Source organism: Eleutherodactylus coqui, chromosome 6 (assembly GCF_035609145.1).
Source record: "Eleutherodactylus coqui strain aEleCoq1 chromosome 6, aEleCoq1.hap1, whole genome shotgun sequence".
In the NCBI taxonomy this organism is placed as follows: Eukaryota; Metazoa; Chordata; class Amphibia; order Anura; family Eleutherodactylidae; genus Eleutherodactylus; species Eleutherodactylus coqui.
In genome coordinates, this window is record NC_089842.1 from 225,875,403 (window position 1) to 225,902,465 (window position 27,063).

Consider the following 27,063-nt stretch of genomic DNA (forward strand, 5'->3'; position numbering starts at 1 on the left):
TAACGGACACAGAAGAGCCAGGAAACAATTATGCGCAAGCCTGCTGTAACGCTTAGCTGGGTAATAATGAGCGACTACTGCCCCCAGCACACACGCAGTAAACTGAAGACGGTCACAGGCAGCCCAAATATAGTATTTTTTTCCAATTTTTGGGAAAAAGCCCACTGCCTATATAGCCTGTATATGGATTTCCCTGTTGGAGGATGACTGTGGTTATTGAAAGCACAGTGCAGCCAGAAAAAATTATGCGCAGGGCTGCAGTAACACCTAGCTGGGTAATAGTGAACGACTACTACCCCCAGCAGACCCGCAGTAAACTGAACACGGTCACAGGCAGCCCAAAGATTTTTTTTTCCAATTTTTTTGAAAAAGCCCACTGCCTATATAGCCAGTATATCTCTTTCCCTGTACCACTGTCCCTGCCTCAGCAGTACTGCCCCTATACTCAGTAAAATGACTGCAGACTGAGGACGCTATGGTCTGCACGCCCGATATAAAAAGAAAAAAAATTGTGCAAAACTGCTAAAAGCAGCCTCAACAGTACTGCACACGGTCAGATGTGGCCCTAAGAAGGACCATTGGGGTTCTTGAAGACGAGGATAACAGCCTAACACTTTCCCTATAGTAGCTACAGCAGGACGGCACTTTCTCTAATGTCTCTCAGCGTGCATCTGTGGCGAGCCGCGGCCGGCCCCAGTTTACATACTCGGGTGTCACCTGATCTCCCCAGCCACTCTCTGCAGGGGGGTTGGATAGGGCTGGAACTTCACAGTTATAATGCCTTCCCTGTGTTTCTATTGGCCAGAAAACGGCGCAAACTTTTCTGTGAAGAAAATGGAAGTGACTCGAACACCGCGTGGTGCTCGTCTCGAGTAACGAGCATCTCGAGTACCCTAATACTCGAACGAGCATCAAGCTCGGACGAGTACGCTCGCTCATCTCTAGTGACATAATCTTGCTGGGGAGCCATAAAGCTGGCAAAGGTGTTTCCCTGCTTGCGTAGGACATGCCGCCTTATCCCCGCGCCTTCCTCTGCTAGTTGGCCCTCGGAACTGCGTCTTCTGCCACTAGCGCTGTCAGATGGGAAGTTTAGCATCACTTTTTCCACCAGGGCCCTGTGGTATTGCATCACTCTTGTACCCCTTTTCTCTTCGGAAATGAGAGTGGAAAGGTTCTCCCTATACCTTGGGGTGAGAAGGGTGTACAGCCAGTAATCAGTGTTGGTCAGAATGCGTCTAACACGAGGGTCACGAGAAAGGCTGCGTAACATGAAGTCAGCCATGTGTGCCAGGGTACCAGTACGCAACACATCGCCGTCCTCACTAGGAAGATGACTTTCAGGATCCTCTTCCACCTCCTCCTCCTCTTTAGCCCATACACGCTGAACAGATAAGAGGCAAGCAGCATGGGTACGCTCTGCAGTGTTCCAACTGTCTCTACCCCCTCCTCCTGCTCCTCCCCCTCCTCCTCCTCCTCCAAAACGCGCTGAGATATAGACATGAGGGTGTTCTGGCTATCAAGCAGCATACTGTCATTCCCTGCCTCCTGTTCCAACCGCAAAGCGTCGGCCTTTATGCTTTGCAGCGAACTTCTCAGCAGGCAAAGCAGTGGGATAGTAACGCTAATGATTGCCGCATCGCCGCTCACCATCTGGGTTGACTCCTCAAAGTTTTCGAGGACCTGGCAGATATCTGCCATCCAGGCCCACTTCTCAGTAAATAATTGAGGAGGCTGACTACCACTACGCCGCCCATGTTGCAGCTGGTATTCCACTATTGCTCTACACTGCTCGTACAGCCTGGCCAACATGTGCAGCGTAGAATTACAGCGTGTGGGCACGTCGCACAGCAGTTGGTGCTCTGGCAGCTGAAACCGATGTTGCAGGGTCTTTAAGGTGGCAGTGTCCGTGGTGGACTTGCGGAAATGTGCGCAGACACGGCGCATCTTGCCGAGCAGGTCAGACAAGTAGTTTTTAAGAAACCGCTGAACCAGCAGATTGAAGACGTGGGCCAGGCATGGCACATGTGTGAGGCTGCCGAGCTGCAGAGCCGCCACCAGGTTACGGCCATTGTCACACACAACCATTCCCGGTTGGAGGCTCAGCGGTGAAAGCCAGAGGTCTGTCTGCTCTGGCAGACCCTGCAACAGTTCGGGGACCATGTGCCTCTTGTCACCTAAGCTGAGTAGTTTCAGCACGGCCTGCTGATGCTTGCACACTGCTGTGCTGCCACGCCGCGCGATACCGACTGCTGGCGACGTGCTCACACTTTTTAATTGAGAGGTAGAGGAGGAGGGGGGGGGGGAGTTTGGAGGAGGTGGCATAAAACGCGGCAGATACCAGCACCAAGGTAGGACCCGCTATTCTGGGTGTGGGTAGGACGTGAGCAGTCCCAGGCTCTGACTCGGTCCCAGCCTCCACCAAATTCACCCAATGTGCCGTCAGGGAGATATAGTGGCCCTGCCCACCAGTACTTGTCCACGTGTCCGTGGTTAAGGGGACCTTCCTAGTAACCACGTTGGTGAGGGCACTATTTATGTTGCGGGAGACGTGCTGGTGTAGGGCTGGGACTGCACACCGGGAAAAATAGTGGCAACTGCGGACCGAGTAGCGTGGGACCGCCGCAGCCATCATGTTTTTGAAAGCCTCCGTTTCCACAAGCCTGTACGGCAGCATCTCCAGGCTGATTAATCTGGCAATGTGCACGTTTAAAGCTTGTGCGTGCGAGTGCGTGGCAGCGCATTTGCTCTTTCGTTCCAACGCTTGTGCTAGCGACAGCTGAACGCTGCGCTGAGAGATATTGCTGGATGGGGTCGAGGACAGTGAAGGTGAGGGTCTGGGTGCAGGCCCGGAGGCGCTTGTGCCTGTGTCCTGGGAGGGGGATTGGATCTGAGTGGCAGGTTGGAGCACAGGGGAAGAGGCAGTGGTGTGACCCGGAGGCGGTGAACGGCCTTTGTCCCACCTTGTGGGGTGCTTGGCCATCATATACCTGCGCATGCTGGTGGTGGTGAGGCTGGTATTGGTGACTCCCCGGCTGATCTTGGTGCGACACAGGTTGCACACCACTGTTCGTTGATCATCCGCGCTCTCACTGAAAAACATCCACACCTTTGAACACCTAGCCCTCTTCACGGAGGCTTGGCGCGAGGGTGTGCTTTGGGAAACAGTTGGGGGACTCTTCGCTCTGGCCCTGCCTCTACCCCTGGCCACCCCACTGCCTCTTCCAACCTATCCTGCTGCTGCACTTGCCTTCCCCTCTGAAGCCCCGTCCTCAGTAGGCTTAGCAAACCAGGTGGGGTCAGTCACCTCATCGTCCAGCTGCTCTTCCTCTGAATTCTCTGTGTGCTCCTTCCTCGGACTTACTGCCCTTACTACTCCCTCACTGATAGACAACTGTGTCTCATCATCATCATCATCCTCCTCACCCACAAAAAGTTCTTGAGACAGTTGCCGGAAGTCCCCAGCCTCATCACCTGGACCCCGGCAACTTTCCAAAGGTTGGGCATCGGTCACGACAAACTCCTCAGGTGAGAGAGGAACCATTTTTTCCCACTCATGACAGGGACCCGAGAACAGTTCCTGGGAGTCTGCCTGCTCATCAGAATATGTCATTTTCATGGAGTGAGGAGGTTGGGAGGAAGGAGGAGCAGCAGCCAGAGGATTTGGAGTTGCAGTCCCTAAGCCGGGAGTAGTGGACTGCGTAGAAGACTGGGTGGCCGATACATTGCTGGATGCATTTTCTGCCATCCACGACAGGACCTGCTCACACTGCTCTGAATGTAATAAAGGTCTACCACGTGGACCCATAAATTGTGATGTGAAGCTGGGGACCCCAGAAAGTTGCCTCTCTCCTAATCCCACAGCAGCCGGTTGTGATTCACCTGGACCAGGAACTCGGCCTGTGCCCACACCCTCACTTGGATGTCCGCGTCCACGTCCTCGACCCTTACCCCTACTCCTTATCATTGCGGATTACGAATAGAGCAGGGGTCAAATAAATTACCCCACGGTATAGCACTGACAACTGGGACTTAATTCACCGCACACAGAGACTTGTAGATAGCGGAGGCTCTATGCTGTGACTAGGAAAAAAGTAACCCGCTATCTTGCGCTGATACCTAGGGGTAATTTACTGCTCGCAGAGACTTGTAGATTATAGAGGCTGTGTGGAGTGGGAGAAGACTGTAAAGCCAGTGGATAGTGCTGGTAACTGCGGCGATCTCAACCCCACCAAAGGAAATGGTATTGTGAGACGCTCTGCACAGCGGCTGAGCTGAAATTTTTAGCAGTGGCCCCAGTAATATTACAGTACTATTTAGCGGTGAGACCGCTGTCTAATTCACTACAGGCAGAGAACGGTATAAATGAGTATGAAATTATTTGCGTCCACTTTCACGCTGAGAGCGGTATTTTCACGTGCACTCCAGCCAGAAAGAATTATTACGGAAGGCTGCAAACAGGCCTAGCTGCGTACAACTAAAATGCAAGCACTACAACTCCCAGCAGCCACCCAGTAAAATGCACACGATCAGATGCAGCCCAACAAAGGAGCTTTTGTTATTTTTGGACAGAGGATAGAGGCTGTATAGTATATATTACTTTCTTTGTGGAATTGGCCGCGGCACTACGCTGTTGGTCTAATTCACTGCAGACAGAGAACGGTATAAATAAGTATGGAATTATTTGCGTACACTTTCACGCTGAGAGCAGAATTTTCACGTGCACTTCAGCCAAAAAAAATGTGTCGGAGGGCTGCAAACAGGCCTAGATGCGTACAACTAAAATGCAAGCACTACAACTCCCAGCAGCCACCCAGTAAAATGCACACGGTCAGATGTAGCCCTAAGAAGGATCGTTGGGGTTATTGTAGACAGGATCCTACACTACCACTGTCCCTATCTCAGCAGCACTTTCCCTATACTCTGTATTATAGAGTGCAGACTGAGAACGCTATAGCTGTAATGGCTAGCACAACCCGAGATGAAAAAAAAAATTGTGCAAAACTGCCCTCAGCCAGCCACAACAGTAATGCACACGGTCAGATGTGGCCCTAAGAAGGTCCGTTGGGATTCTTGAGGACAGGATTCTACAATAATACTTTCCCTATAGCAGCAGCAGCATTTTCCCTAATCTCTCCCAGTGTGTGTCTGAGGCGAGCCGCGGGCGGGACCGCTTTAAGTACTCGGCGGTCACTTGATCTCGCCAGCCACTCACTGCAGGGGGGTGGGATAGGGATGGCATGTCACAGGATGAAGTGGTAATGCCTTCCCTGCATGTTTATTGGCTAGAAAATGGCGCTAAACATACGGGGAAGGAAATGGAATTGACTCGAATACCGCGTGGTGCTCGTCTCGAGTAACAAGCATCTCGAGCACCCTAATGCTCGAACGAGGTGTTCCACATCTCTGTAGGGGTCAGGGGAAACATAGCCCATGAGCTGTATGCTTCATCGCTTAAACACTGACAGCATGAATTAAAGAGATGACCTCTGGATAACCACACATTTAGACCCTTGGTACAAAACCAAAATGTGGGAAATTTTCCTGCCTTCTGAGAGGGAAGCAAAATTGGCTCATTATTGAGAGAAACTAAGCAGCCAGCTTACCATGGCTTTCAAACCGCAGATACCTTGTCTAAATGGGGAGCCACTCTTCACTCTCCACTGTGTCAATACTCCATCGCCTCTACCAGCACTATCGCTCCAACACTTTGAAAAACATGACAAACTTTTTACATCCATTATTCCAACCTGACATACATCATCATAATCACTAAAGGGACATTCAGCACCACCTCATGAACTACCAGGTTCAATTGCACCTAGACTGTGCTTTTTTTCAAGTAGATAACCTGAGCCCAGACCCCATGAACTTCTGGGTCATTAGACTGGAACATTGACAAGAACTAGACCAGTTTGTCATAAGTATACTATCTTGTCCATTCTTCAGTGTAGCATCAGAGAGGATATTCAGCATGGCAGGCGCTGTAATTCCTAAGCAAACAAGATTGTCTGCCAAAAGATTGGAAAAAGATTGATGCGGATTTTAAAAACTGTGTGCCTGATGCCACTGATTATATCTACCATTGTTGCTGTCCACTTGCTGGTACTACTAATAAAACCACCCCCACTGTCACCTCACTCCTTCCATTGGTCCACCACACTTCCAGGGCCCCAGTACTACCAGGCGAACCCAACCACACATTTCCCCTTCTCATTGTTAAATTTGAGTATCTCCCTGCTCGTCCTTAAAGATTCGGGGGCCGCCGCGGGGCGGGGAGCTGCGGGGGAGAGCGGGGAGGAACGGAGGGGAGATCTCTCTCTCCCGCCCGCTCTCCCCTACTCCGCACCGTGACTCACCTGTCAGCCGCGGCGGTCACCAAATCTTTATGGACGAGCAGGGAGATACTCGTCTAAGGCACATTACTCAAACGAGTAGTGCCTTAGCGAGTATACTCGCTCATCCTTATTTATAACCTATTTTATAAAGCACAACAAACCGAAAACAAATTACATCACACACCTCATGCTTGCAGAAGGGAAACCAGAGCTAGATTAAATTAATGTGTGCTACATTTATGTGACTCAACTTTGTGCTGCGATTGCATCAGCCAGTAAAGTCAATGCAAGGTCAATCAGTATCTAAAGCATGCTTTGTTTAATGCTCTATTGAATGCAATATTCTTCAGGCATTTATCATTAGCAATTTTCATGTTATTACATTTTTCGTGATCAACGTTTTATGTGACACTTACAAAATAAGGGCAAGATTATGTCACCAGCAGCACTATAGGGTCATCTCAAGCTTCCCTGGTATCTTTTCAGAGCCGTATTAATCAGCGAGGAGGGAAAGCAATGCAAAGTCCAGCAGGGTCCAGATCATGACCCACAGCGGAAATCCAAGAACAAGTGTAGACTAGGCAGCATCAGATGTGTGAAAAATATTCTCTTTATTCCTCCATAAAAAACTGGCGACGTTTCGACCCCAGGTGAACAAATGATTTTTGTTCATAGTTGGCCCATGAATACACAGTCACCAACAGGGCACTGAGTGAGAAATTGCTCAGTAGTCGCTAGTTGCTTCATTTCAACTCACTGAAGCCAAGACTAGCGAGCAGCTTCTCACTCCGTGTAAAACGACAGCCTCTTTGCAGTGAATGGAGGCCGGCGTCTGGAAGAGATCTCCATAGTACTCTGCCTCCATTTACTGAATGATTATCGCTCGTGTGTGAAAGCACAGGAACAATAGTCATTGGGACAACTGCCAGGTACTTATCCCGCAGTTGTCCCGTGTAAAGGTACCTGCAATTGCATGTACAATGTGAGGCTTCTTACCTCCATTGTGTGCTTCCATCTTATAGACTGAGTATTTATATAAAGCTTTTCACCACTAGTGGCCCACGGAGTAAAATTACCCACTTCAACCTCATGTACATCCTTATCTATATATAAATTATTTATCTTATATGGATGTCCAGCTTCCCCCTGGTCATTAAAGTAATATGAGGGTCTCATTGGATCTGGTGAGGACTTCATCATTTGTATGTAGCGATGTAACTTCCATCTGTAGTGTAAAAATCCAGTTACTGAGTTTTCTTCATATTTGTCTTTTATGAATAAGAACATTTCATGCAAAGCTTTTGCCAAAACCTCTACTGCAGTATACAGTCTTGGAGAGACTCCTGATAAGAGGAAATATCTTAAACTTGGTACAGAATATGATGTGATTTGCTTCTCTTCATCAGTGTAATTGAATGAAAGGAATACATTTTTATCCTTCCTTCTTAGTAGATTATTTAAGTATCCCCACATTTTAATATAGTTGGATGAATGAAGGTGCTTTTTGCAGTTTTTAACAAAATATTCCAAACCTGGAATAGGTTGTGATGAGAAGTCCACTGCTAGACTTCCATTAAACACTGAGTGATCTAGAGTGACAGAACCAGAGACCCAGGATGGTGGAAGGATGAGAGTTTTGTGCATTAAAACGGAATGATGATTATTTGTTAAATGGGCTAAAAAAGAGTCAAAGACCCCACACATTACAATAATAGTGATTTGTGAATTGCTTAAAATATGCAAAATCCATTCATTAGAATGCTTTTTGTAATTTTCCCCTGTAAGTTTTATGGTGAAGGCGGCACAGATCCCGCGCTCTTTCATGTACTTGGTTAGTATTCGCAGCTCATTCTCTCCAGTTTCATCACCCGATACTATAATCCCAACCCAGGTCCAGCCAAAGTGCTCCAACAGTTCGGTGATCGCCATATTGTGGATGTGGTTATTCTGGACCATTTGGAAAACATATGGATAGAGGAGTCTATCAGATAAGAAGGGATCGGAGGCTCCATAGCTGATCTGTAAAACACAGACAAAAAGTAAACATTTTGTATAGATTGCTTTCAGTCGTTGATAATCCAAAACTCCATATAGAAACCCCTTCTTTATCACAAAGGAGACCACAGAAAAGATAAAGAGAATCCATAGGCAGAAAGAAAAACGGATTTTAGTTTTGTTATTTAGAACCTTCATTGACATCTTCCCTAAACAAGTAGATCATTGTGAGCTACAGCGGATGATCCACCTTATTGTTTGTTCGGGCTGTTACCCTGTGAGTTATGTTCACATGCCGCAGATTGGTTGTAGAGTACTTATACAAACTGTTCCTTACAGCTGAATGGGGCTGCTTCTTCAGAATGGGCAGAGATTTCTACAAGCCCATTTAGATGAGTGGGACATCTACGACACATCTGCTGCATCTGAATATAGCTCTAGCACTCTTGTACAAGGCACAGTTGTGTACATAGGTGACGCAGGAGGCAGGGGGCTGTAGGTCACTATAAGGTACCTCTTTAAGTCTCTGTGGAATTAAGAAAGTAATACAAACAAATATGTACAGCAAAGTTAGCCTTGCAAAATCACAGCTAAGTATGGCCAAATTCACTTACCATATAGTAGTAGGATAGAGATAGGGAGGCAGAAACATAACCTCACCCTAGATGCAGGAAGACCAAATGCTAAATGGAGGAGCGTAAAAAGGTGCAAAATACTAATGAACAACCGGTCACATGACCTACAGAGAGGGGAGTGGCCACCATGGCTACACCTGCATATAGATACAGGATGCAAAGAGTGCCAGGTCAAACATGTACCCCTCAATGCAGATCCAGAACCCACCAATGGGGATAAAGCAGGCTAAAACATAACAAAGAGCAATCCACATTGGCACTGACACCCTGGGCTCCCTCAGTAAATATAGTCATACTGGTCTGTGATTTTGTAAATTTTTTCCTTTCCTGTGATTTTTTTCTGTAGGGAATTTGAACTTGTAATCACTTGATCGCTTCTACGATATACTGCAATAGTTCTGTATTGCAGTATATTGTACATTTCAGTGTTAGGACTTCTTTACACTGGCAACCTCGATTTTGCAACGATTTTTGAGCATCCTGAAAATAATAACGTATCACATCGCTGCCACCTGCAATTTTCTCTTGCAAAAGTCAATAGGAGATTTTCATGTTAAAAAACCTATTGCAACAAACAAAAATTGCAAGTTTGTGCATTGTGATGCGATAAAAAGGAGGCTCCATAGGGAAACATGGGAGATGGAAAAAATCTGAAAAACGCAGAAAGATAGGACATGCTGCAATTTTTTTTTCTTTCACTCCACATCGCATGAGTGAAAACATTTCAAATGGGAATGAAACCATTGAAAATCATTGGTTTCAAAATTCTACATTTTTACTAACTCTTGCAAAAATGCGAGATTTTCTCTCAAGTCTGAAGGCTCCATTAGTGTACTAGTCCTGCCTGTGGCACAGCCTAATACACTACCTCTGATTGTGACCATTGTGGGTGGTTGTCAGCTGTTTTATATAGCCAGCACCTGCTAGATATTACATAGAGTCAGCTCCTGCGGCCACTATATACCCTATTTGCTAATGTTATCTCATACGTTTACAGCAAGTGGCCACTAACAGGTTAAACACAAAGATTGTCTATAGTACATAATACATCAAGAACAAGACCATATGCTTTTTTGAGCTGGGTTTATGGATGTTCTCCCAGACTACACATATTTGGTCTGATGTATAGGAGGGGTATTCACTGACAAAGGCCTTACACTAAAATATAACTTTTATTAAGTCAAATTAAAAACGTACTAGTATAAAATAATTTACACGTAGTATAAAGTGGACAAAACAAACAAAGAAATAGGGATTAGAGATGAGCGAACCTACTCGTTTCGAGTAATTACTCAATCGAGCACCGCGATTTTCGAGTACTTCAGTACTCGGGTTAAAAGATTCGGGGGGCGCCGGAGGGCGGGGGGAGGCGTGGCAGCGCGGGGGGTAGCAGCGGGGAACAGGGGGGAGCCCTCTCTCTCCCTCCCCCCCCCCCCACTCCCCGCTGCAACCCCCCACTCACCCACGGCGCTCCCCGAATCTTTTCACCCGAGTACGGAAGTACTCGAAAATCGCAGTGCTTGGGCGAAAAAGGGGCATGGCCGAGTAGGCTCGCTCATCTCTAATAGGGATATTTCTCAAAACTATCCCAAGATAAAATCCAGTTATTTAGGGAGAGATATGGCTAGTGGTGCCCAGATGGGCAGAGATGTTTTTATCCACTGTATTTTTCTCCAAAGAGTTACCCCAATTGTCTACTGTCGTTCCAATGGTGTAATGGAGACCACTATTAGGTGATAAATACTATAAATATTAATGGTAACTCTTACATGACCACTGATTTGTCGCTGTCTTATAGGAAAAACACCAAGGATTAAATCGATGATGTTTGACAGCTATCAGTGTCTTGTTCTCTCACTGACTGGTATTAAGAATAAATGTCTGTCAGGAGTGTGCACATTCAACAATCCAATGTCTGCCTGAATGGTTTGCACACCTGCATATGGGTTATTGATTATGCCGTATGCTATTTAGCGTTTCCTCTGTTGGACTAGGACTCCACAGCTTGAAACCTGTATTTGGTCTCAGATAGCTGTCGGTCCACTAAAATAGTGAAAGTTTCTATCTCTTTTCACCAATAAATAAATAAGACCCACAAATATAACAGAAACAGTTAGGAGAGTTGACACATCTTCTAGTAGCCATTTCTTCTAAATACCGTATCACAAAACTGTTTGATGCGTCCACCACAGTGGCTGGCTCCACACTGAGTCACTGACTGCAGTCAAGGTCACGCCTAGCGGACAGTTTAGATTCGTTGTCGTACGCGTACCGAACCTGAAAAACCCTGAAAATAAGAAAATTTCAGGTGAAATTTGTGACTTATCTAGGGGTGATGGAATTTTTTCACAATTTTTACCGTAATCAGCACAAAAAATACTGTTAAACCCACTAATTAAATATGTGAGAGGAGGATGCATCTATATGCACTCCTCAGTCAGTAAGTAACGGCCATTTTTCTGTGATTGTCACTAATTAAATATGCTACAATTTTTTCATCACAGACCTGTGTAATTGTCGCTTTCTGCCAACGCGTTTCAACAGTGTGCTTAACTATGCACAGTGTTTCATCAGGACAGATTTTTAATTAATAAAGAGGTCAGTCTCTCAGTGGCAAAATATAGATCTTGATAACATGTGATCTATATCGCCACATTGAGATGTCTCCAAACTAATGGAGATGTATGAGGCCTGAAGAGCTGTTACTGCCTAAAGAGCTAGTTCCAGATATGATATAAGTATCTAATATAATGCTGATAGCGCAGCCTCAAACAGACACATCTTAACACTGACAATGTGCGCACTCCTGAAAGACATTTATTCTTAATACCAGTCAGTGAGAGAACAAGACACTGATAGCTGTCAAACATCATCGATTTAATCCTTGGTGTTTTTCCTATAAGACAGCGACAAATCAGTGGTCATGTAAGAGTTACCATTAATATTTATAGTATTTATCACCTAATAGTTGTCTCCATTACACCATTGGAACGACAGTAGACAATTGGGGTAACTCTTTTGAGAAAAATACAGTGGATAAAAACATCTCTGCCCATCTGGGCACCACTAGCCATATCTCTCCCTAAGTAACTGGATTTTCTCTTGGGATAGTTTTGAGAAATATCCCTATTAGAGATGAGCGAGCCTACTCGGCCACGCCCCTTTTTCGCCAAAGCAATGCGATTTTCGAGTACTTCCGTACTCAGGTGAAAAGATTCGGGGAGCGCCGTGGGTAAGTGGGGGGTTGCAGCGGGGAGTGGGGGGGGGGGAGGGAGAGAGAGGGCTCCCCCCTGTTCCCCGCTGCTACCCCCCGCGCCGCCACGCCTCCCCCCGCCCTCCGGCGCCCCCCGAATCTTTTAACCCGAGTACTGAAGTACTCGAAAATCGCGGTGCTCGATTGAGTAATTACTCGAAACGAGTAGGTTCGCTCATCTCTAATCCCTATTTCTTTGTATGTTTTGTCCACTTTATACTACGTGTAAATTATTTTATACTAGTACGTTTTTAATTTGACTTAATAAAAGTTATATTTTAGTGTAAGGCCTTTGTCAATGAATAGTCCTCATACATTTTCAAGAGCCTCTTGTCACAGTGAATTGATGTATGGGAGGGGAATTCACTGATGTGTATACCGACTATTATTTACATTCATATCTTCCACAATGGTATCTACGTTTAATTATTTACACCAAACAGTGAGAGCGGGGGGGGGGGGGGGGGGGATAAAAATAAAAAAAACTAGTGTTTTTCCCACCACTAGAAGCACATTCTATTTTAGGGTGACTACCCACTACAGAAACCAAGTAGTCTTGTAGATATACCTTTTATTGGCTAACAAAACAACATGATGTTAATGCGAGCTTCATGTATCATGTATTTTTGTTAGCCATTAAAAGGTATCATATCTACAAAATTACGTGGTTTCTCTTGCTGGGAACAATCACATTTTGCTCTACTGGCTAACATTGTACCAAACCTTTGTTTTCATAATGCGAGCTTGAAATGGATCTGAAGACGGATGCATATTTATACACCCATACTTATGACAAGGCACATACATGGATGTGAATAATTTGTACTTAAAAGAATAGTCACTGATAATGGAGTGAAGGTTTTATGGTCCCTGAAAAAGTGAATACTACCACAGTGGTAGCTATTTATTATATTTTACGCATCTTCCACTGTTTGTGAGGTAAAGGTAAGGTCCCCTGGTGAAAGCATCGAGTCATGATTGACTCCTAGGGTGATGTCACATCGCAACATTTGGCAGACTGTTTTTGCCATTGCCTTCCCCAGTCATGTTTTACCCCCCATTGAACCCGCAACCTTCAGGCCATGAGCGAGAGCTTAAGACTGCATATCTGCTGCCCTAACGCTCTACACTACACGAGACTCCTTCTTACACTGTTGACACTTATCTAAGATTGGCATGCCCCCTATGTTCTGTGCAAAGTCCATATGTTTTATATATTGGTCCCGTTCCATTACTTTTACCTTTCTACACTGTTTGGATGAAAGATTAATTACTGATATATGAAAAGCTTAAATGGTGTGTCCTTAGTTTTTTGCTACCCACATTGGACACATAGTATGCAGATGCCACTCAGACGTTGGCCACATGCCTCACATATATTATACCAAGTCCTAAGGACAGTGCCTAGAGTATATAATACCTGAGGATATCGGTATAGTCCAAAGATTTGTGCTGCGATAATAGTGGTAGATGAGTGGCGATCTCCGATGATACTGGCCAGCTGGCCATGGCTTGTACACGAGTAATTAGGTATCACCTTATCCTGGCCAGTCAGAAGACATAAAGTACTTCTTACCACCAATCGTCCATCTAAGCATGTGTCGTACAGATGGGATCCCAGTGTAATATTGGGTAAGATGTCAGGGTTCTGGTTAATGTTATCAATGGCGAAGAGAAAAATCAGAGAATGTACCAATCCCTGATGTTCATGACTGTACCTAGATAAATAAATACAGATGAGTCACTGATTAGAGTTCTGGTCTTCATTTATTCACTACACATCAAAGTAAGAAGAGATATTTCTGCTGGTTTCTTATCAGCTTTACCTTGCAATGAAGAAGTATATGCCTTCTCGATTCCTTAATAGCATTACCTTACATTTACATTTACAAGCATCACATAATTCAGATCTAAAATTAGGTATATGCAAATGAACTAATGATAGAAGATGTGTTGGGGTAAATATGTGTAATTGGGTTAACAACAGGTACAGTGATGAGAAACAGGGGGCTTATTAACAGGATAGCCTCATATTAGATCACAGTTATTGAGAAAGTACAGGCTCATAAAATGGAAGAATCTGTCTGAAAATGGCCGCTAGATACAAAATGGAGCATTATAAGATGTAAATAAGCTTGTGTGTAGTGAAACAATAATTCAAGCAGAAATAGCTTTAGAGCATGAGATTCGGTGCAATGTCTAATGATGTGTCTCTGTTCTTTTTCATGAGAACCAAGTCTGGACACAGTTGTTATCAGAAGAAGCCCTCCCACACCTCCATTCGGAGACTTGGACAAAGGAACTGACTGTGCTACAGCCACCTGAATAACAAAGTGAACACAAGGGAGGACCAGGGAGGACCAAGATAACGCTGGGAGAAACAGACACTTGAGAACATAACAGATATATTCTCACTACACTGATTGCTGAACAATGCATGATTCTTAATGTTTTTTCTAACGCAATGAGATTAACGCTGTGACTAATGACGTGTTCCTTTCCTGTATTAGAACTATACAAAAGTGAATAAACTTTCAGTGTACGCGCGCCTTAAGCAGAGTGGGCTGTATACTTGCCGCGGCTCATCTCTACGTATCTGTGGGAACTGATAACTATAAATTATATAGTTTTTGGCCTCCTTGATGCATCCAGGTACGAACTAATTTGGAACCCAAGGCTTGAAAGGTTAATGTGACCGGTCATGTGTAGCGGTCCTTAACAACTGGCGTAGTCGGCAGGATTTATTGATTGACGCTGATGATAACCATTGGACTACGACACAGACCTGGACTGATGATATCAGCCGTGCCAAAGTCATAGGACTGATCACCCTTATATACAGCGCGGTAAGTCACATATATACATATATATGAAGTCTACCGGGGTCTGTTTTGGCACGTTTGATTGTAGTCTGTCCTGCGGGCAGTCGTTATTTCAATGTACAATTGTTAAGCTGTCATCAATAGATGTTGTTACCTCAGGTCTTGGGTACTCTTAAGTGACACCGAGGGACAGAATCTGTAATTTGACTATATACATATATATGTGTTTTCATTGTGGGTCCATTAGGACTGGCTGTTTAAATGTACAGGGTATTTTGGCTGTTTAACTGTACATGGCATTTTGTGGGTCCATTAGGACTGGCTGTTTAACGGTACAGGGCATTTTGGCTGTTTAACTGTATCGGGCATTTTGGCTGTTTAACTGTATCGAACGTAGAAGTCTGGGAACACTACGTCATCAAGGACAGGGCATTTAGACGTGGAAGTCTTTGAACACTACGTCTTGTTGTATCATACGTAATAACATGTTGAAGTTCTTTAAGAAGAAGACTACTGATCAGGGTCTCCTGGATCCTGTCCACTTGGTGTCATGTAGAGCAGGCAAAGAGTATGTTAAGAAAGTTAAGAAGTTATGTGAAAGGGCGTCAGACGTTAGAGTTCTTACATTACGTGATTGAGCATAAGGCTACAGACATACCAGGGTCTCAGGCAGTTATAGATACTCATAATTAGGCCGTCGTAATGTACGATGTTTAAATTGTTAAGAAAAAGACTGTAGATGATGGTCTTTTGGATCCTGTCCCATTGGTAGTATGTAGAGAGGAGTTGAAAATGCAGAACATGTGGCGTCATCAGAAGGTCCCAGCATATGTGTTATTCATGAGTCTAAATGCAGGGAATACTTCATATTCACAGAGAGCTGACAGTTGTTTTGCAAAGGTGGGGGCTGTCGGAGAAGGCTTGAAAAGTGTGTTATCTGATAATGAAGGAATTTTGGTTGATAGACGATTGCTCAAGTTTGCAGAGAAAAATGTTTCAATAAGTAATGTAAAGTTGAAGTAAGAAAGTTGCAGTTTAAAGATGGTGATTATTCATATGCTTTGAGTTGAAGACAAAGGAAGGCAGCCCTTCTTCACCATCTGAGGGCACCGCCCTGGCCGTGTCATGGATGATGTTTTTCTCCCTTTGCCCTGCCCCTAGATGGCCGTGTTGTTATTGGGGCCAATACCAGTCGGTAAATCTTGATACGTGTCTAGTATGTAGTATTCCTGGACCCTCCCGTTACCATCGCCCAGTCAGGCCACACCTTCAGTGGCCATTTCAGTGCCAGCCATGGCCCAGCGGCCATTTTAGCATCTGCTGTAACAATACCTTCAGCTGCCGCTCAGGTGTCATCTTAGCTTCGCAGCAGAAATGAGTTGACCTCTGACCTCCCATCTATATATGTTTTTACCTGGCATACCAATTCTGCGCACTGCAATGACGAGTGCCTTTTCTAAAGTCCCCTCATCGCGCCTGCAAATAGCCTCCTCCCGATTATCTGTTCTGCAGTCTGTGTTTAGCACCCCCATCCCAAGTAGGTTTGTGCTTAAAATTGCCCACAAATGTAGTTGTCGCGAGGAGGAACCTGGGGGTGAGTTCAGGCAGAATCTGTGAACTATGTGACAATTTGTATGTCTTAATGTCCTAACACTGTGTCATTGCTGTACGTGTTGTCCATATCTCATAAGTCAGATACTGCTGAGAAGAAAGGTCGCTAGGATCGCAAACGGCAGTAGAAAAGCTTACAGAAGGAAGGAGAGGGTCAATATGTGATTTTACATATATATATATATATATATATATATATATATATATATATATATATAGGAATAGATAGAGGGTTAATGCTTGATTTGTGAAAAGCCGCAGCTGCAAGTCGCCCCCCTTGTCTCCAAAAGGGGGGGGGAATATAGTGAGGAGGAACAGAGTTTAGTGAGATTTGCAGAGAAGGAATGTGTGCTTCTCAAGGCCAAAGATTAGAGCGGAGAACCCTGGACAGTAGCCTTGTTTGCTTGAACAGAATAGAACCCGTAATGAATCTAGTGAATCATACTGTCTTAAAAATAGGAAAGGTAGGAATTCTAAGGTATATTTTTGCTGTTCTTTGTGTAAATGTCAGTTCTGTGATTGGTTGGACGTGTGCATAATTGCTAAATGTGTGTTCCTTTTATGGGAAATATTAGTGATGAAGTGGTTGTTGTGGAATCTGTTGTACATCTCTAGTATTACAGACAGTTAAAGTTTGACTGATTCCAGGGAGGGGTGGTAGTGATTGAATGCATTTATTTGCAAGATGAGGACAGTTGCATCATACGCGTTATCTCCTGGTGTGAACGGTGTGCATCCTAGTGCAATGTATCCACAATTTCCGGAACTCTGTAACAGCGCAAACATTGTGTGTGTGGTGAATCATAGGCATTTGACTGAGAGAGCTAGATTTGACCGCATGGATGGATGAGAGTTAATGACCCGTGTTCCGACTGTGATGAATGTAAGATGTGTGATGCAGATATTGACTGGGGATAGAAGTTAGAAGTGTTTTTTCCTCCCTCTGCATGGGACTTTACTTGTTTGTGATGTGGATGGGCAGACTGTGGAGTTTGAATGAAAGTGTAAAGAAAGACGCAATCGGCCAGTACCGAAGGGGTGGAGCTAGATGATGTAAAAGTACGTAATGGGAGGGGGTGAGAATCTTGAGCAGCTAGTAAAAGTTTTTTGTTTCCTCAAATTTTATGAGACATTGCAAGCAGGACCAGACTAATAATGAATTTGCTTGAAGAATATCACATTCCAAATATTAATAGGTGTTTGTAGATTATTCTGCCCTGTTGTAATTCATGTCTCTGTTATTGGCACTGATATCTTACAGGCCTTATCTGCATCCATCAAATTCTCACTGGATGGATCGGTACAGGTTAAGAAAGAGTCTTGTAAACTAACTGCTCCAACAAACACCCCGCTTTTTCCAGTCCAGAAAAGACTCTGAAGGGTCAGCCAGGCGCCTACCGCATGTAGGTGCTGTGTGCTGATAATTTGGAAGCCTGCCAACAAGTCACAATTACACTGTTAATTTTTCTTGCAGAAAATGTCTGTAAAGCCTCTAAAGACAAACTCCAGTTCTGCAAAACAAAGGTTGTTCTCCTGGGTCATTGTTTAGGACAAGGAACTGGACATCTGACATAGGAACAAAAGGCTGCTGTCCAGGCCATACCTGTACCTACATCTGTTGCCAAACTCCACACCTTTCTGGGCCTTGTTTCATACTGCCGCCCATGGATCCACTCGGTTTCCTCTCTCATGCAACCACTCTATGACTGTCTTTCGATTATCCTTTTCTCTCTCACCTCTGAAGCAGCTCTCTAGTCTTGGGTATTCCCAACTACACTTTACCCTTTACTCTTTTCTGTACTGAACTTTCTAGCCTTTTCTGTAATGAACTTTGTAACCATGTAACGGCAGTGTTGACACAAAAGCACGGGGGACAACCACAGCAAGAGGCAAGAGGCAACGCCATCACAGACCACACAACAAAGGCAGCGGCCCTGAAGCCGTGGAAGAAAAGAAGAAAAGAAGAATTTGACAAAAATCTTGGACATTGACTAAACTTTGGACTTTTGATAAAAACTTTGGACTTTGATAAGCTAAAGACTTTACAGTTACAAGCCAGCAAGGAAGAAAAAGACAAATGGACTAAATATGGGAGCAGCAGAAACAGGACGGTGTATGGCGAACAGTCAACAGAACTTGCCTACCACAGTCCCTGTGCCCCGTGATGGCCCAGCTGACGCACGGAAAGACGCACCTCTCAAAGCAGCAATGATTTCGGCGCTTGAACGAGGACGGGTGGCTCCTGGGTTTTCTGTAGCTGCTGCATCATTTGTCCAATTTTTCATGATCTTTGCCGTAAGCAGCAGGGCAGAAATAAATTTGCCACATAAAACTTGCCTAGACCACTCTACCCATTTCAGGGATTGCCAATTGGCTACACTCAGCTCCCACTTGTTGGGAAGTATGAATATGTGCTTGTTGATTTCTTTTCAGGTTGGAGACCTACCGTGTTACCAAAGTAAATAAACAGGTAACCGCACAGAAGCTCATGAATGAGGTCATCCGCAGATACGGGGTACCAGAAGTGATTGAGTCAAACAAAGGTACACACTTCACAGGTGAAATAATGCAACACATCATGTCTGCTCTGGGTATATTCCAGGCTTTTCACACACTCTACCATCCACAGAGTAGTGGGAAAGTAGATACAAGAGGCAATAGAGGAAATGGGAAAATTTTGAATTGAGTGTCTTCCATTAGTTTTTCTTTTTCTCCGGAGGGTACATGCCACAGTAGCCAAGTTTGGGAAATGATTCTCTTGTTAATTTTGTCATAGGTCTCTCCAAGGAATTGTCAATAACGCATTCTTTAGTCTCTGCTTCTCTCTCAGGTCATACAGACGAGCGTCACAATCTAAAAACCAGGTGACAGGGTCTATGTGAAAAAGTTTGAGAGAAAAGCCTGGTTTGAAGGTCCTTACCAGATGTTGCTCACCACCCCAACTGCAGTCAAGCTCGAAAGAAAGCCCACTTGGATCCACACCTCGCACTGCAAAAAGGCCCTGGGTCCCGGAGCACAGAACTCATGATCCTGCATATCCTTTACATGCTATGGGCAGGGTTGGGGACCTGGGCGGAAGTGGATGTCACAGTGACATTGTGGTACAATTCCTCTAACACACACAAGTAGCCACATACACCTTTGACTACTGTACACTAGCCCCCTGTTTTAGGGACCAGAACAAATTAATACAATCAATAAGACTACACTGAGGGTGAGAATCCAACACTGCATTGTGCTAAGAGAGAAATTGACGATCCAGGTGGCAGGTTTGATCCACATGTGTATATATATATAGATGCAATAGGAGTGCCAAGGGGGGTGCCAGATGAGTTTAAAGCCAGGGATCAAGTTAAGGCCGGATTTGAGTCCCTGTTTGGAATAGTAACCATCAATAAGAATGTTGATATATATTACAACCAACAAAGGTTTGTGAACTATACAAGAGATGCACTTCAAGGGCTTGCTGATCAATTAGGCCCCACAGCCACCATGACTTTCCAGAACAAAATGGCTCTGGATATGATACTAGCTGAGAAAGGTGGTGTTTGTAAAATTATTGGTGAAACTTGCTGTACGTATATTCCAGATAATACAGGCCCCACAGGTAAAGTGACTATCGCAATAAAGAAATTGGCCACATTGTCAGAAGAGCTGAAGCGTAATTGTGGGATAACTAACCCCTGGGATGAGTGGTTTGCATGGACCGGACAATGGAAACAATTCTTGATGCAGATAGGAATAGGGATTCTGGTTACTCTTATCATACTCCTGCTACTTTCTGTCTGTATTGTGCCCTGTATAAAACGCTCCTGTGCTAAGCTTACAGATCAAATGGTGCCTATTGTTCCCGTATACGTAGATGTAGAGACCCCAAGCAATGGCTATATGCCTATAATACAACAGAGCGATTTGTCCCCTTATGGATCTGTCTCAACAGAAACAGGGGTGACCACTCTAGTCTTCCAGCCATTAGAATAGAGTAGTATGTGTGTTGTAGATCCCTTCTGTGTCTATTAGGTCTTCGCGTTTAGTTAGTTAGGATCAGTTGTCGGGGAAGGGATTAGCCCTTGGACAGCTGACCAACAATGATAGGTAGGGCATAGATCATAAGCTAGAAATAGGGAAAGCAAACCTTACCCCGCCCTGTAGAAGTTATAAAGTATTGTTTATTTTGAGACAGTTTCTAGGGGGGATTGAGAAAGTACAGGCTGTAAGAGGCTCATCTCTACGTATCTGTGGGAACTGATAACTATAAATTATATAGTTTTTGGCCTCCTTGATGCATCCAGGTACGAACTAATTTGGAACCCAAGGCTTGAAAGGTTAATGTGACCGGTCATGTGTAGCGGTCCTTAACATTATTAAAGGGGTACCAATGGGGTAATAATTGGGTTCCTTCCATTTAATGTACATTAAGGACCTTAAAGACGACCTTTGTAATAGAATTACAATATTTACAGATGATACTAAGTTCTGTAAGATCATAAAAACAGGGGATGATTATAAAATATTACAAAAGGGATTGTGGGAAGCTGGAGGCTTGGGCAGAGAAATTGCAAATAAAGTTTAAAGGGGTTGTACTACGGTTATAACATGATAATGGGTGACAGGCTGATTGGTGGGAGTCTGACAGCTGAGAACAGGGTCTTTGTGTCACATGTCCTCCTCACTGTGGGCTCACTGCACCCCCCACAGTGAGAAAGAGGCTGCTGCTCCATTTCCTTTCAGTGGGACTATAGAGATAGGAGAGCGACAAGCGCTAAGATATTTCCATCTGCCCTATTGAAATATGTAGAATACGGACTGCGTATGCTCGGCCAGTGCTCCATCTATTGTAACATCACTGCGGAGGGAAAAGTGATTCCGCATTGACAAACAGAGGGGGACATGGGCCCCTACCCTGTGGATATAGAATAACTTGTAAGCTTGGAACAACCCCTTAATGTGGATAAATGTAAGGCTATGTACCTGGGATGAGGAAGCAAGTTCTACAATAATGTAGTAAACAGTAAAACTGACACTGAGGATAATAATAGACAAGCAACATAATGTTAGAAAACAAGGCCAGACAGCTGCCGTCGAGTCAAACAGAATCACGGGACGTATCAGAAGAGGTGTAGATGTTTATTTGTGTCCCCCTCCTCATGTTTTAAGCACACCATGTGCTGGGGACATTATGCTTAGCTGGCTTCGGAAATGCCGGGCTTAGTAAGTTTCCCCAATAGTTCTGCCTCCATGCAAGTCACTGCTCAGGCCAAACATGACACTTGTGTATAAAAAGGACATAGCTGAACTAGAGTTGATTCAGAGGAGGACGTGAAAGTTAATTAAGGGAATGGGTGTGCAGCATCCCATAGGGAGACCCTGAACACCTGACATGCTTGGGGAGCTGGGAGGGTAAAGTGCTGACTTGTCACAGTGGCACTTATGCTCCTTACCAGAGGGGCGCACACAGCCAAGGCCAGAGTAGCACTGCAGTCCACCTCGGACACCCCTAGGATAGGGAATGCCCACCAAACTGTATAACAGGGGTGGTAATTGTCACACGTTCCAACACTTGAGAAAGACCTATTTTACTGGTCGAAACGTCGCTGCTGCTTGTGATTTTTATGGAGGAATAAAGCTTTTTTCTACTTCACTATTTTTGCTGTATGTGTCATACATGTAACAAAGCTGTGTGTGTGAGGTTCATGTAACAAAGCTGTGTGTGTGACATGCATGTAGCAACAATGTGTGTGGCATGCATGTAGCAAAGCTGTGTGTGACATGCATGTTGCAGAGCTGCATGGGACGTACATATAACAAAGCTGTGTGTGTGACATGCTTATAGAAGAGCTGTATGTGACATACATGTAGTAAAGCTGTGTGTGTGTGACGTGTATGTAGCAGAGCTGTGTGTGTGATGTATATGTAGTAGAGCTGAGTGACGCATTGCGCCACCAGAAACGCTAGTATTATAATTTCCTAATAATTACTAGTAGTTACTAGATTTCTGTAGATGGGATATTGATCCAGGGATTATTCTCAATGCTGGATTTTAAGAAGGAAAGGGATTTTTTCCAAATATGGGGCAATAGACATCTGCCTTTTATTCCATCACTGTAGCTGCAGAATTGTTATTTCATGGAAAATAAAAGTATTCACTAAAGTAAACATGGCAGGAGAGTTTTTCTCAAGAAGAACCTGATATATTGTAGCAACATTTGCCTGGGAGAAGGATCATCGAGAACACAGTGGCTCACTCGGTCCATATAAAAGCCCAAATTACTTTTACTTTCTTCAATATTCACTTTCAAGGGAATCCAGTCCAAGCACATCAGTCACTGGCAGAACATGAGACTTTAGCTCCTCCACACACACCCACACAGCTGCCCCTGCTGATTAGCACCCCATTCAATACACAGAAGCCCTTGTTACAGGCATCTGCAGGCCATTTTCTGTACAGCCTTGCCACAATATGTAAAGTGAGATGAGTCTGTCAGGGTTCTGAATGCCAAAAAGAGTAAAAATAACTCTAAACTATTTTTCAATTATGTAGACGGTAAACGGATTTGCAGTGATAGCACTGTCCCTTTACCAAATAATGCAGGAGAAAATATACAAGATGATGGGGCAGGCAAATCTATTAAATAGTTTTTTCTCAAATATATTCACAAGAAAAAAAGAAATGTCACATGAGATGCAAGGGAATAACATGATCCCCTGACTAAATATCATCTGCCTAATGCAGGAGTAAGTGCAGAGCCAGCTAAAAAAGATTAATATCGACAAATCACTGGGGCCAGATGACATAAGCCCAAGGGCTCTAAGGGAGTTAAGTGACATGATAGACAGACCACTATTTCTAATATTTAGGGACTCTATTGAAACTGGGGTTGTACCACTGCCATTATGGTTAAAATATCCAAAAAGGGGTGGAGAAGAGAGTCTTGTAACTACAGGCTGGTAAGTCTCACCTCAAAAATTTGAGGGGTCTCTGAGAGATGTCATTCTGGAATAGCTATAGGAAAACAACGGTACAACTCCTCAACAGCAAGGGGTTCATCGGGGGTCAATTATTTCAAACCAACTTGATCAGCTTCTACAATGAAGTTCTGGACACCAGTACTCAGATAAGACATTGCAGTGCTTGAGGGGGTCCAAAGACGGGTAATTAAATTAATAAACAGAATAGGAGGCCTGGAATACGCAGATATGCGATCAAAATTGGGATTATTCACCCTAGAAAAAAGATGGTTAAGGGGCAACAAAATAACTATGTATAAAAACATTAGGGGGCAATACAAGTATTTCTACCATGATGTTTATACCCAGGATTGTGACAGTAACAATTTTTTTTCCGTATAAGTGGGCAATGGGGTCTTGAATTTATTCAGTTGTACCCTGAAATCCAGCGGGCATTCCCTCCATTATGGGCCTAGCCATGTGTCCTATAAGTAGTTTAGAGCCACAATGGGTATGTTTCTGAACACGGGACAAATGGGGGTATCCATTTTGGGATGAACGTCTTCATTCCTATGTGTGCTGTACAAAAAAAACCCAGTTTTTAAATTGACAAAATTGCCAAAAAAATGAAAATCGTAATTTTTTCCTACTGCTTTGCTTAGATTCAGTCAAATACTGTGGGGTCAAAATATGCAGTACACTCCTAGATGAATTTGTTAAGGGGTCTAGTTTTCAAAATGGGGTCATTTGTGGGGATTCTTTTTCGTTTTGGCCGCTCAATGTCCCTACAAGTGGGCAAGGGGGCCTGGAATTTATTCAGTTGTACCCTGAAATCCAAAGGGTGCTCCTTCCATTATAGGCCTAGCCATGTTTCCTTTAAGTAGATTAGGGCCACAATGGGTATATTTCTGAACACGGGACAAACGGGGGTACCCATTTTGGGGTGAACATCTTCATTCCTATGTACACTGTACAAAAAAACTGTTTTTAAATTGACAAAATTGCCAAAAAAATGAAAATCGTAATTTTTTCCTTCTGCTTCGCTTACATTCATTCAAAAACTGTGAAGTCAAAAAAGTCATCGTACCCCTAGATAAATTCGTTAAGGGGTCTACTTTTCAAAATGGGGTCACTTGTGGGGGTTCTAAATCGTTTTGGTCACTCAAGGGCTCTACAAGTGGGCAATGGGGACTAAATCTCCTTCAAGCAAAATTTCAGTTCCGAAAGCCACCGGTTGCTCCTTTCATTTTGGGCCCCATTGTGCATACAGACATAATACTAGGGCCACAATGGGTATATTTCTGAACACGGGACAAACGGGGGTACCCATTTTGGGGTTAACGTCTTCATTCCTATGTACACTGTACAAAAAAAACTGTTTTTAAATTGACAAAATTGCCAAAAAAATGAAAATCGTAATTTTTTCCTTCTGCTTGGCTTACATTCATTCAAAAACTGTGAAGTCAAAAAAGTCATCGTACCCCTAGATAAATTCGTTAAGGGGTCTACTTTTCAAAATGGGGTCACTTGTGGGGGTTCTAAATCGTTTTGGTCACTCAAGGGCTCTACAAGTGGGCAATGGGGACTAAATCTCCTTCAAGCAAAATTTCTGTTCTGAAAGCCACCGGTTGCTCCTTTCATTTTGGGCCCCATTGTGCATACAGACGTAATACTAGGGCCACAATGGGAATGTTTCTGAGCACGGGGCAAACAGGGGTATCCATTGTGGGGTGCAAGTCTTCATTCATATATGTGCTGTACAAAAAAAAACAGCTTTTAAAATGACAGAATTACCAAAAAAATGAAAATCGTTATTTTTTTCCTTCGACTTGGCTTAGATTCATTCAAAAACTGTGAAGTCAAAAAAGTCATCGTACCCCTAGATAAATTCGTTAAGGGGTCTACTTTTCAAAATGTGGTCACTTTTGGGGGTTCTCCATCGTTTTGGTCACTCAATGGCTCAACAAGTGTGCAATAGGGCCTAAATCTCCTTCAAGCAAAATTTCTGTTCCGAAAGCCACCGGTTGCTGCTTTCATTTTGGGCCCCATTGTGCATACAGACGTAATACTAGGGCCACAATGGGCATGTTTCTGAGCACGGGACAAACAGGGGTATCCATTCTGGAGTGCAAATCCTCATTTTCATGTGTACTATAGAAAAAAGTCCTGTCTTTAAAATGACATATTTGCAAAAATATGAAATTTTTGTTTTTCTCTTCTAAATTGCATTGACTCCTGAAAAAAAACTGTGGGGTTAAAATACTCATGACACCCCTCACTGAATACGTTAACGGGTGTAGTTTTTAAAATGGGGTCACTTGTGGGGGTATCTATCATTTTGACTCCTATAAGCCTTTGGAATCTTGGCGTGATGTAGGACAACAAAGTGTTCCTCAAAATGCTGAAAAGAAATGTTAAATTTGTACGTCTCCTAAATGGTTAAAAAAAACTAAAGTTTTTCCAATGTACGCCCAAAATAAAGTAAACGGATGGAAATATTTATCTTAGCAAAAATTTCTATATTATATTTGCACATATTTGAGATATTGCAGTTGGAAATGTGAAAAAATGACGATTTTTTTCAAAATGTTCCAAATTTTGGCGCTTTTAATAAATAAACACAAATTCTATCTGTCTTTTTTTCCGCCTAAATGAAGTACAACATGTGGCGATAAAACAATGTCAGAATCGCTTGGATATGCAAAACCTTTCTGGTGTTTTTCCATGTTAAAGTGACACATGTCAGATTTGCAAAATTTGGCCTGGTCATTAGGGCGCAAACAGACTTGGTCACTAAGGGGTTAAGGGACAGATGCCCTCCAATTTGATCAAAATTTGTTCTGAAAATCTTACATTTTTTATATATACTAAAAATATAGGAGGAATGTATATGCAAATTCAGATATTCTATATTGGAATATTTCTTGGTACTCAAAGCTTGGTAAATTTCAAGGGGTTACCTGGCTTTAAAAACTGATGAGCTATCTACAGGATAGGCTATCAACAGCTGATGGGCAGCGATTCATTACTTAGACCCCCACCGATTAACCGTTTACCAGGCCTCGGCCACAATGTATGGACAGAAAGCAGATAGCTCTGTACATTATGCAAACATAAAAGCATAATCTCTATAGACATGACTGGATGAAAGCTTTACATTGGCTGGATGATGACAGCAAATATTATTTATCTTAAAGCGTAACTATTTCCAGGGCGTTGTACATAGGAGAACTGGATTATAAAATATTACATATGAAAAACAACAAAACCAATTAATATGGTCTAAATGAGTTCAAAATAGATGAAGAAAGGTCCTTGCCCGCAAGGGATTACAATCTGCAAGGGAAGGGAAGGTGGCTAGATAAGGGCTGAAGCTGCTCTTACAGTGTTGGTAGCAGGGTCTACGAAGGCTAGAAACATTTCTCAAAAGGAAGGTTTCAGAATTTTTTTTAAGCTTACTATGG

General features: G+C 43.7%; 1 protein-coding gene across 1 annotated transcript in view; it reads right to left on the reverse strand.

Annotated features, from left to right (window-relative positions):
- LOC136571853 (vomeronasal type-2 receptor 26-like) overlaps nt 1-14,088 on the reverse strand; it is a 73,045-nt gene extending 58,957 nt beyond the window's left edge. The window contains exons 1-3 of the mRNA XM_066572474.1: nt 14,045-14,088; nt 13,795-13,936; nt 7,332-8,354 (exon numbers count right to left, since the gene is read on the reverse strand). Of these exons, the coding sequence (XP_066428571.1) occupies nt 7,332-8,354; nt 13,795-13,936; nt 14,045-14,088 (1,209 nt within the window). The remainder of the gene's footprint in view (nt 1-7,331; nt 8,355-13,794; nt 13,937-14,044) is intronic.
- Nucleotides 14,089-27,063: the final 12,975 nt, after the last annotated feature.